The following is a 12,494-nucleotide window of genomic DNA, read 5'->3' as shown; positions in this document are numbered from 1 at the left end:
TGGTCGGCACTTATACGTTTTGACTTAGACGAAGTCAAAACAGGTCTAAGTGCCGAAAAAGGGGCCGTTGAGCTGATCGTGGCTGCTGCGATCAGCTCAGCGGCCCCAGCAACCTGCTTATCCCCTACAGCAATGATCGCGGCAGGAGAGATGCCTCATCTCCCCTACCGCAATGCCATCACTCCTCTACCCGAACTGCTGCGACCCGCGGCAGGAGAGATGCCCTATCTCACCTGCCGCGGGTCACAGCAGTTCGAGTAGAGGAGTAATGGCATCGTGATAGGGGAGATGAGGCATCTCTCCTGCCGCGATACATCACCCCCCACACACAACGTCGGGGCAAGAGGGAGCCCAAGCCCTCTTGCCCTGCAGCACCCCGACATTCCCCGACGACATCGGGGCAAGAGGGAGCCCAAGCCCTCTTGCCCCGGGCACCCGCGGCACCCCCTGATTAAGATCAGGCTAGGAGGGAGCCCAAGCCCTCCTGGCCTCTCGCCCCCCACCCCCCTACACGATCGGGCAGGAGGGAGTCCAACCCCTCCTGCCCAGGCGGACCCTCTACCCCCCACCCCCCACTACAATACGGGCAGGAGGGATCCCAGGCCCTCCTGCCCTTGACACAACCTCCCCCAATGACCGCCCCCCCCTGAACCCCCAATCGGCGCCCCTGCCGACCTGCAACCCCCTGCCAACCCCACAACCCCCCCACCCCCAATCCCACCCCCCATACCTGTAAAATGTTGGCCAGATGGACGGGTGCCAAACCCGCCCGTCCGGCAGGCCAGCCGGCTGCAGAATGGGGCCGGATTGGCCCAGGTGCCTGAAACCCCGCCCACAGGAGGGGCCTAAGACTCCCGGGCCTATTCTGGTTGGCTCAGGTACCTTAGGCCCCACCTCTGGGCAGAGTTTCAGATGCCTGGGCCAATCCGGCCCCATTCTGCTGCCGGCTGGCCTGCCGGACGGGCAGGTTTGGCACCCGTCCATCTGGCCAACATTTTACAAGTATGGGGGGTGGGATTGGGGGTTGGGGGTCGTGAGGTCGGCGGGGGGGGCAATCAGGGGTTTGGGGGGCAGTCATTGGAGGGAGTTGTGTAAGGGCAGGAGGGCTTGGGATCCCTCCTGCCCGATCGTATAGGGTGGTGGGGGGCGAGAGGCCAGAAGGGCTTGGGCTCCCTCCTGGCCTGATCGTATTCATGGGGTGCCACGGGTGTCCGGGGCAAGAGGGCTTGGGCTCCCTCTTGCCCCGATGTCATCGGGGAACGTCGGGGTGCCGCAGGGCAAGAGGACTAGGGCTCCCTCTTGCCCCAAACATAATCGTGGGGGGGGGTGTCGGTGCCGCGGGGCAGGAGGGCTTGGGTTCCCTCCTGCCCCGATGTTGTGGGGGGGGTGGGGGTTGGTGTGGATTCTGTAACCGGTGTTGCTTTTGACAGACACCAGTTACAGAATCCAGCTTTTAGGCGAAGGACTGGCTCCTCCTTCGCCTAAAAGCCCTTGTGTTGGACATATGGGGCTTAGGCGTTTTTTTGGTTCATTATGAGGTATAAGTGTAGACATCATGGTGGTCTGGGCGTTTAAACAGCTGAATGTAGAGGCAGGTCATTATCAAAAAAAAACCTCCATTTGATTATTCCCTGCTTCTACTTTCAACGTTTAAGGCCTTAGGCCAAAAGGGGACTTAGACTTTTTTTTTATTATACTCCTCCATGTGTGAACAAGTGAACATATCACTTTCCCACATAATCCCCATACAAGACGACGCATTTGTTGTATCGTTCAACTAGCTTCTGCATTCCCTCAGAGAAGAAGTTTGTGGTAAGAGCAGATAGCATAGTTGGTTTTAACAAAAGTTTGGACAATTTCCTGGAGGAAAAGTCCATAGTCTGTTATTGAGAAAGACATGGGGGAAGCCACTGCTTGCCCTGGATCAGTAGCATGGAATGTTACCTGGGTTTTGGCCAGGTACTAGTGACCTGGATTGGCCACCGTGAGAACGTGTTACTGGGTTAGATGGACCATTGGTCTGATCCAGTATGGCGGTTCTTATGCTCTTATGTGTGCCAAGTATAGGACAATCAAGCCATTGTGACATCACTGATGAGATTGGCTCTGAGGCATTATGACATCACAATCTCAGCTCTGGAATGTTGCTCTCATCTCATCATTCGATCACGAAAGCCCATATTACAGAAAACTACACTGGTTACCGATGGAGGCAAGAGTCATCTTCAAATTTTCCTGCCTCTACTTCAAAACCATAACTGGTTTATCCCCAATCTACCTCTCGCCCCATTTTGAATTTCCAGGCACCACTTGCACACATAATGCCTCTCTGTTTGCCTTCCCCTCCCCAAAGGGCTGTATCTACAAGAGATTCCTTGATAGATCACTGTCATTTCAAACAGGCAAATGAAATAAATGTCTAACCACCCTCATTTCTAATTCACCCTCCTACTAATCCTTCAGGAAATCAATTAAAACGTATCTCTTTGATAAATTCCTCTGACTCCTCCCTGCCTTGTAACATCTCTGAAACACTTCCGGATATACCTAACTACTCCCGACTTACCAATGTAATTTGAAATTTTTCTCTGTAACATCGCTGTCTGTCTACAGTCTCTTCCTCTGTAAACCGCTCTGAACTGCTTGTGGTATTGCAGTATACAAAAATAAAGTTATTATTATTATTATTGGGGTTCCGGAATCTTGCTATTCTTTCAGATGCTGGAATGTTGCTACTCTTTGGGTTTTGGCCAGATACTAGGGACCTGGATTGGCCACCGTGAGAACGTGTTACTGGGCTTGATGGATCATTAGTCTGACCCAGTATGGCTGTTTTTATGCTCTTTTATGTGCCACTGGGTCCAAAAGGGCTGGAGGAGAGCTAACAAATATCTTCCTACTGGGGCTATGACCCCAGTAACGCTTCTCAACCTTCATTCCTAACAGAACACCTGGCCTCGGTCACACATGCAGAACATAGAAAAATCCTATGCCAATACAGGACCACAAACTAAAACCCTAAGATGCTAGACTCTGCATGCAGTGCAACACCAGAGAAATATAGACAGCATGTGTAAATTCTCCAAACTTACATATTTCAATCACTAAATTGAAAATAAAATCATTGTCCTATCTTTGTTGTCTGGTGATTTTATTTTTCTATAAAGCAGTAATGATTTGCCGTCAATTTTTGAATGGTAACATACCAAAATTGTTTAAAAATAATATAGCAACATAGTAGATGACGGCAGATAAAGACCCGAATGGTCTATCCAGTCTGCCCAACCTGATTCAATTTAAATTTTTTAATTTTTTCTTCTTAGCTATTTCTGGGCAAGAATCCAAAGCTCTACCCGGTACTGTGCTTGGGTTCCAACTGCCGAAATCTCTGTTAAGACTTACTCCAGCCCATCTACACCCTCCCAGCCATTGAAGCCCTCCCCTGCCCATCATCCACCAAAAGGCCATGCAAGTCTGCCCAGTACTGGCCTAGTTCAATATTTAATATATGTAATATATATATATTTAATAAATATGCTTAGCTATACACCAAACAGATCACTACGTTCTGAGAATTTAGTTCTACTGAAGATGAATGTTAACCCAAGGCTTGTTGAGACTGACAAAATGACTTTGGGCTCCTTTTACAAAGGTGTGCTAGCGTTTTTAGTGTACACACTGGATTAGTACACGCTATCTGAAAAACTACCGCCTGCTCAAGAGTAGGCGGTATTCCATGCGGTAAGGCCCTAACGCACCTTTGTAAAAGGTGTCCTTTATGCTGTGCAGGAGTTAAAATATGGAACTCCCTTGTAGGCCAAATATGAAACTGTCGTGAAAAGGGAATGTTTAGAAAATGACTCAAGACGCAATTGTTTGTAGATGCCTTTTTTAGCCAATAATTTTGCTCTCTGCACAGCTGATGAATTATTCATGATTCTCATTATATAAGCTAAGGAATTAGTTTGTAGATGTGATTTCTGATGATATGTTTTATCATGTCTGTTTTATCATGTTTTTACAAAATTATGTATGTACATTATGTAAACCGTTTAGTTTTAAACGGTATAGAAAATTTTAAAATAAAATAAATAATAAATAAATTTTTTCCCAGTCTTTAGTTGTTCTCCTGTCTAAGCTCTTAACTCTGTTTCCAGAGCCTTCTTATCCATTTGCTGTTTTTCTCTCCTTCACTTTCTGCCCTACATCCATCTTTGGCATCAACTTTTAACATTCAACTTTCTTCTATTTTTCTACTTTCTTCTCAATTCTATCTATTTTGCCCATATTTTCCCTTCCATATCCATTTTCCCTCACTCTGTCATCCCCTCCCAATCCCTTTGTACTATTTCCTTCCTGTTTCTTCTCCCTTATTCCCATCTATCCATCTGTTTTTTCCTTTCCCTACCCATCCCTGGGCACCATCTCTTCCCTTTCTCTTTACTGTTCTGTCATCTCTGTTTTTCCCTTTGCCTCTCTTATGGTCTTATCTTTCTCCTTTTTTGCCCTTCCTTCATCTGACATCTCTTTCCCTTCCCCTTCCCTGGTCTAGCATCTCTCCCCTTCCCTGGTCTGTCATCTCTCCCCTCCTCTCCCTTGGCATCTCTCTCCTTCCTTTCCCTAGTCTGCCATCTCTCTCCTGCCCTTCCCTGGCATCTCTCTCCTGCTCTTCCCTTCCCTGTTCTGCCTTCCTTCCCTTTCCCTGGTCTGGCATCTCTCCTCTCATCTTCCCTTCTCTGGTCTGGCATTTTTCTCCTGCCCTTCCTTTCCCTAGCATCTCTCGCTTGCTCTTCCCTTCCCTGGTCTGGCTTCCCTCCGCTTCCCTGGTCTTGCGAGGCTGCCACATGAAGTCTCAACAGCCATTATGAAACTGTATTACCGGCGAATATAGCAGTGACAGTGGGCAGGAGCTTTATTGTAGGTCTAGGAGGGTCTATTACTGTGTTATCACTGTGGTACCGGTTCCCATTCCTGCAGCAATATTGTAGAATGGGCCACTGATATTGTAGTAATACCAGGACATGCCCCGATGCCAATTTCTTGGAGGGCCATATCCCTCAAGGCCCTCCATTCCAATGCCTAAGTCTTCCCCAATCTCCCATAAGCCCCCATCTTCTGGTCTACTTAAGTAAATTGTTAGTGATTAGTTGTCTGGTTTGGAGCAATATTCAGTTGCTCCTGTTCTCACTAGCACACTAATCCAAAATGGCACCAGTGACCCCTAATGGTAGTCTTGCAGTACTGCATTAGTGCACATTTGAACTCCCATCTCAACTTTCTTTGTGAAATTGGCCTGCTCATCTTATTGCACTCCTAGTTATGCAGATTTTTTAACATGCTTATTACTTGTTTTTTTTGTAAGAACATGCTAAAATGCCCAAAGGAAGTAATTTTATGAAGGACTTTGTGCAATGAAGGGCTTTGTGCTCTTAAGTCCTGCTTTACATGCATAAAAAGCCACTTATACAAATTACCCTGTGGGTTATGAATATAAATGTGTTTATATCATTTCCTCAGCCCAAAGGAATTCATTCAAAGAACTTATTTTCATCTTTATTTTCTTATCAAGCTGTAAAGAATTGGTCCAGTTTGCCTAAAGAAACTGGGCTTCTAATTAATTATAATGTACTTACAAAAGTGATTAAAACATCTGTTTTGGAACTACGTGCTTCCAGGATACGTCCAATATTCTGTTTGATCATACAAGGGGGTGATGAAAAATTCTGAGCCCAACCAAGAAGAGAATGACGTGGTTCAATTAATGATCTGAAACAATGTCATAAAACAGAATTTTGTTTCTGCAAATTGGCACTTGGCAAAATAAGATAACACTCTTTTCAGCTACAGTGGCGAAATAATGCTCAGAATTTAGGAAGTTGGTTGGTTGAGCTGAGAACTTTTCAGGACCCCCTTGTATGTAATAAAAGTGAGCCAAGTATAGGAATTGAAGCCATTGTGACATCACTGATGAGGTTGGCTCTTATTGGTGGAATGAGGCATTATGACATCACAGTCTCAGCTCTGGTTATCAGACACTAAAATTCTTCCCACGGGGTGCTGAAAAGTTCTCAGTCCAACCAAGAAGAGAATGACGTGGATATGGTTCAATCAATGGCCTGAAACAATGTCAAAAACATAGAATTTTGTTTCTGTAAATTGACACTTAACGAAATAAGATGACACTCTTTTCAGCTACAGTGGCGAAATAAGGCTCAGAATTTAGGAAGTTGGTTGCTTGGGCTGAAAACTTTTCAGCACCACCCTCGTACTGTATGTGTGTTTTTAAGTGGGATATTTTTAGCATTTTAATTGATGACGCTGGTACGATAGATTTTATAACCTAGGGCTCCTTTTACGAAGGTGCGCTAGTGTTTTTAGCGTACGCAGGAGATTACCGCGCGCTACGCTTCTAGAACTAACGCTAGCTCAATGCTGGCGTTAAGGTCTAGCGCACGCGGCAATGTATTGCGCGCTATTCCACGCGTTAAAGCCCTAATGCGGCTGGAGCCCTCGTCTAGCAGTAATTTAAGCGATAATGATATATGTATCTAATTACTCTAGATTATTAATTGCACTAATCTAGTTTTTTTTTTATTTGTAACCCGCTTTGAACCTTCATTGACAAACAGCAAAATATGAAATCTGTAATTGTAACTTGTAACCTACTTTGAGTGACCTGCGTATGGGCATTTTTGGGCAGACCTTGGGCACAGTTCGTGAAACTGCATCCACGTCCATATTTCACTTGCAGACATCTCTACGTCTGCTCGGAGACAGGTGTAAATGTTCGCAGGTTCATTTTGGCCACCTCAGTGTAGTTTTGGTGAGGTAAGTGTGTCTTTTTTTTTTTTATATATTCTTTATTCATTTTCATATTTTACATCAAGTGCACAAAATATTAAATTACAACAAATTAATACACAATATCACTTTTATATCTACTACATAAAATTCTAATAATATTTTTACCCCCTCCCCCACCACCCACCCTTCAACTGCTTTCCAATCACCATATACACATTATATAACATATTATAACATATTATGTAATATTATTTCCATTACCCACCCCTCCTGATGTGCCATAAAGAAGAAAAAGAAAAGAAGAAGAGAAAAACTGATGATTATTCACTACAATATTTTGTCAATGGCCCCCCATATTTTTATAAATTTAGTATATGTCCCTCTTTGTATTGCTATAGCTCTTTCCATTTTGAATATATGACAAATTGTATTCCACCAAAATGTATAACTAAGGTTATTATGATTCTTCCAGTTGTTGGTTATATGCTGAATGGCAACCCCTGTCATGACTAATAAAAGCTTGTTATTCTCTGGTGAAATTTGACTTTTTTTCCTCATCATCATTCCAAATAATACGGTATCATATGAGAGTGCTACATGATTTTCCAACAATGCATTAATTTGAGGCCAAATAGCATTCCAAAATATTTTAATATGGGGACAATAATAAAGTAAATGGTCTAATGTCCCAGGTTCCAGATTACATCCAGCATCTATTGGACTTAGAACTATCTAATTTTTTGCAAACGTACAGGGGTCCAAAACACTCTATGTAACAAAAATAACCATGTTTGTCTCATAGATGCTGACACTGTACATCTCATTCTCCAAGACCAAATTCGTGGCCCTGTGTCTTGAAAAACTAGTTTGAAAATAGGCACCTACCTGGGCCTCCAACCTTGGCAACCTTATAAAATGACCCTCTATTATGTTAGTTTGAGGAGAAACTGGTATTGGTCTACAAAAGGGGCTCTCAACCCAGTCCTCGGGACACACCTAGCCAGTCAGGTTTTCAAGACAACCACAATAAATATGCATGAGATACATTTGCAAACAACGGAGGTAGGGCATGCAAATCTATAAGAAGATAAGTCGCCATACTGGGACAGACCAAAGCTCAAACAGCAGCCAACTCAGGTCCCAAGTACCTGACAGAAACCCAAAGAGTAGCAACATTCCAGATCAGAGATTGTGATGTCATAATGCCTCATTCCGCCAATGCCTAAGAGCGAAAATCATCAGTGATGTCACAATGGCTTGATTATCCTATACTTGGTTCACATAAGAGCATGCCATACTGGGACTGCCATCAAGCACAGCATCCTGTTTCCAACAGTGGCCAACCCAGGTCCCAAGTACCTAGCTAGATCCCAAGGAGTAAAACAGATTCTTTGCTGCTTATCCTAGGAATAAGCAGTGGGTTTCCCCAAGCCATCTCAATAATGGCCCATGGACTTCACTTTTAGGAAATTATCCAAACCTTTTTTAACCCCCTGCTACACACCACAATCTCCGGCAACAAATTTCACAGTTTAATTACACATTATGTGAAGAAATATTTTCTCGGGTCTGTTTTAAATCTACTACTTAGTAGCTTCATCGCATGCCCCCTATTCCTAGTACAGTGGTACCTCGGTTTACGAGTGCACCGGTTTGCGGGTGGGGGGTCGGATCGTGGCGGGGGGGAGGGGGTTCCCAATTGTGTCGGGGGGGGGGGGTCGGATCGTGGCGGGGGGGGGGTGCCGGTTCGAGGCAGGGGGGGTGCCGGATCGCAGGGGGGGGCCTTCAAGGGGAGCAATGCCGGTTCTCGGGGGGGGGGAGGGGGGGAAACGCATCAAAGCGAGTTTCCATTATTTCCTATGGGGAAACTCGCTTGATAAACGAGCATTTTGGATTACGAGCATGCTCCTGGAACGGATTATGCTCGTAATCCAAGGTACCACTGTATTTTTGGAAAGAGTGAACAAGCGATTCACATCTACCCTTTCCACTCCATTCAGTATTTTATAGACCTGTATCATATCCCTCCTGAGCTGTCTCTTCTCCAAGCTGAATAGCCCTAGCCGCTTTAGCCTCTCCTCATAGGGAAGTCGTTCCAAACTTTTTATCATTTTCGTCACCCTTCTCTGTACCTTTTCTAATTCCGCTATATCTTTTTTTTTTAAGATACAGTGACCAGAACCACACATAGTATTCAAGTTGCGGCCGTACCATAGAGCGATACAAGGGCATTATAACATTTTCATCTTTTGTTTTCCATTCCTTTCCTGATAATTCCTAACATTCTATTGGCTTTCTTGGCCGCCACCGCACATTGAGCTGAGGGTTTCAACGTATCCTCAACAATGTCACCTCATGCATATTCATCGTAGGTGTCCTGAAAACCTGACTGGGTTAGATGTGTTCCGAGGACTGGGTTGAGAACCCCTGCTCTACAAGGAAGAGTGACTTAATAATTGAAGCATTGGGCCGAGAGCCATGAAAACTGGACTTTACAACCCATTTCTCTCACTGAAACACCTTGTGGCCATGGGCAAATCAATTTATCTCTCTTTGCTTCAGCTCTTAAGGATAGGGACCAATACAGGCCAATGCATTTCAGTCAATATGCTGCCACTTTGAACCCCTTGTCATATGCATCTCTCAAAAAAGCTATATCAAAGTACAGTTCTTAGAGCTATTTGGGTCCAAAAAACACACTAAGGCTTATTCTTGGGGATGCCTTATTTTTTCCATATACAACAATCATCTCTCCCTTCCTTTCCTCTACACCAATTCTTCCTCTTTCCTTTCTCCACCCCCCCCCCCCCCATGTGCAGCATCTTCTATCCCTCCCTCCAATCCCCCTGTGCAGCAGAACCCTCTCACCCATCCCCTTGTGCAGCATCTTTCTATCCCTCCCTCTCATCCCAGGGAGCTTCGGGGACATTCGGAAGGGGCTTCGGAGGGGGGGGGTCGATCTTAACTAGGGCTTATTTTCGGGATAGGTCTTATTTTCGGGGTTTGGGCTCCTTTTACTAAGCCGCGTTAGGGGATTAACGCGCGGAATAGGGCGCACTACAGTGCCCCGCGCACTAGATGCTAATGCCAGCATTGAGCTGGCGTTAGTTCTCGCCGGGTAGCGCGGGGTTAGCGCACGCTAATCTGCTGTGTGCGCTAAAAATGCTAGAGCACCTTAGTAAAAGGAGCCCTTTTGTCTCATGATAACCAGCTGACGTTGCACAATGAAATCGCTTTACCTGAAGTTGTTTAGGCTCTACTTCTGCCGCTCTGCTAATCTGATAATATCCTCTTTAGACTTCCCTGTCAGTAATGTGTGACTTAAAGCAGTGTTTTTCAACCTTTCTATACCCGTGGACCGACAGAAATAAAAGAATTCTTTTGTGGACCGGCAAACTACTAGGACTAAAATTTAAAAACCCCATTTCTGTGAGCTCGGTCACCTCAGTAACTATAGAAAAATAGATAAATATAGTGCAAAATATAGAAAGCAGATATAAATTCTCAAAACTGACACGTTTTGATCACTAAATTGAAAATAAAATAATTTTTCCTACCTTTGCTGTCTGGTGATTTCATGAGTCTCTGGTTGCGTTTCCTTCTGTCTGTGTATCCTTTCTTTCATTTCTTTCTTTCTGCACTCAAGCCCAAGAATTGTCCCTTTCTATTCCCTCCCTCTTTCCTTCCTATGTCCTCAGTGCCCCCGGTGCCTCCTTCCCATGTCTTTAGTGTCCCCAGTGCCTCCTTCCCATGTCCTTAGTACCCCTTCCTGTCTTTAGTGCCCCCAGTGCACCCTTCCCATGTCTTTAGTGCCCCCAGTGCCTCCTTCCCATGTCCTTAGTGCCCCTTCCTATCTTTAGTGCCCCAAGTGCCTCCTTCCTATCTCTTTAGTGCCCCCAGTGTCTCCTTCCTATCTCTTTAGTGCCCCCAGTGCCTCCTTCCTATGTCCCTCTCACTGTCTTCCACACTTTGTCCCACCCCCACCCCTAAAGCCAGCCTGCCTGCCTGTCTACCTCTCTCCCTCCCTCCCTGGCCAAAACCAGCCTGCTTGCCTGCCTACCTCCTTCCTTCCCTGTTGCGCAAAAAAATAAAAAAGCCTCCCTTCTTCCTTTCCCTGGGTTGGCTGCTATCTTACCACCCAGCGATTGGCTGGCCCAGAACGTCCTCTCCGACGTCAGAATTGACGTCGGAAAGAAGACTTCCTGTTGGCTTTAGCAGCAGCAGGGCGGTAAGATAGCAGCCTTTAATCTTGCCGGCCCTGCGCGAACCAGAAGAAATTTCCTGTAGACCGGCATCGGTCCGCGGACCAGCGGTTGAAGAACAGTGACTTAAAGCATGTTTGTATTTCTGAATTGATGGTATTAGACTTGCTTTGCATGCTAATGTGAATTGGTGTGGCTATCTACGTTAGAGTCGATCATTTGATTTGATGTGAATGTGGTTTTGCCTTGATTTTTTTAAATATTTTATATTGGGGAGGGGGGGGGAATGTCTATGATGTTGTCCAGACCTGTCTATGTTATCTGTGGAAATCGTAGGGAAACAAGATTATATGCATGTGACTTGGAAACCGCATAGTTGTATGCGGCATATAAATTTCTAAATCAAATAAATCTCTTGAAGCTTCTGTCCGTTCCATTTTCACAGGTTGTAACGAGCGACAAAGCAGACGGCTTAAAATTTCGACTGACTGGGAAGGGAGTGGATCAAGATCCGACTGGAATTTTCAGAATCAACGAGAACACCGGCGACGTACTGGTGACCGAGTCCCTCGACAGAGAACTAGCTGCAAAATACGATGTAAGTGGGCAGAGAGCGCTGGCAACGTTCAAGCCGTAGGCTCTCATGATTGTTATTAGAAGGATTGCTAATGGAAATCCCTGTCGATGAACACCTGTTCCTCTTAAGCAGCTGGTACTGTGTGCCATTCTTTTCATCCTTGCATTTTTCCCAGGGCCCGGCAACCGCTTCTCACGTCTTCAGAGTGTTTTGAGATTATAGTTTATGTGAAAGCAGCATACAGGACCAGATTTTGCTTCTGTGATTTTAATATGCTGGATAGGAGCCAGACTAGCTGTTTGTGGGTGATTATTGTAATTGCTGCAGCTATAACTCTGGCTCAAAAAGTCAAGGACAAAGCATTGTGTTCCTTCCTCAAATGGAAGCCAAGGAAATGCTGAAACATTTGGTCAAGTTGGGATTTGTGTGCTCATTATTTATTTATTTATTTATTTTTTTCAATCTTCTATACTGTTCTCCCAGGGGAGCTTAGAACGGTTTACATGAATTTATTCAGGTATTCAAGCATTTTTCCATGTCTGTCCTGTTGGGCTCACAATCTACCTAATGTATCTGGGGCAATTGGGGGAGGGGGGGATTAAGTGACTTGTTCAGGGTCACAAGGAGCAGTGTGGGTTTGAACCCACAACCTCAGGTTGCTGAGGCTTTAGCTTTAAGCACTGTGCCACTCTCGAAATCGAAGTGTAGTAAAAGTGAGCCCAATTGTAGGACAATGGAACCATTGTGACATCACTGATGAAGTTGGCTCTTAGGCATTGGTGGAATGAGGCATTATGATGTCACAATACCAGCTCTGGTTATCAGAGGCTGAAGCTTTTCATACTATTTGTTTAGTCAATGTTCTATACCAGAGTTTATCAACCTTTTTACACCTATGGACTGGCAGAAAT

At 45.1% G+C, this 12,494-nt stretch overlaps 1 protein-coding gene across 2 annotated transcripts in view; it reads left to right on the top strand.

Moving 5' to 3' along the window:
* CDH13 (cadherin 13) overlaps window positions 1-12,494 on the top strand; it is a 1,218,549-nt gene that overhangs the window by 556,093 nt on the left and 649,962 nt on the right. For both annotated transcript variants that reach the window (XM_033942565.1, XM_033942566.1), the window contains one exon: window positions 11,452-11,604. In XM_033942565.1, coding sequence (XP_033798456.1) covers window positions 11,452-11,604 — 153 coding nt within the window. The remainder of the gene's footprint in view (window positions 1-11,451; window positions 11,605-12,494) is intronic.

The sequence above is a fragment of the Geotrypetes seraphini genome, chromosome 4 (genome assembly GCF_902459505.1).
Source record: "Geotrypetes seraphini chromosome 4, aGeoSer1.1, whole genome shotgun sequence".
NCBI lineage: Eukaryota > Metazoa > Chordata > Amphibia > Gymnophiona > Dermophiidae > Geotrypetes > Geotrypetes seraphini.
The sequence above is the reverse complement of the archived record's forward strand: the minus strand, read 5'-3'. Positions and strand labels throughout refer to the sequence as shown.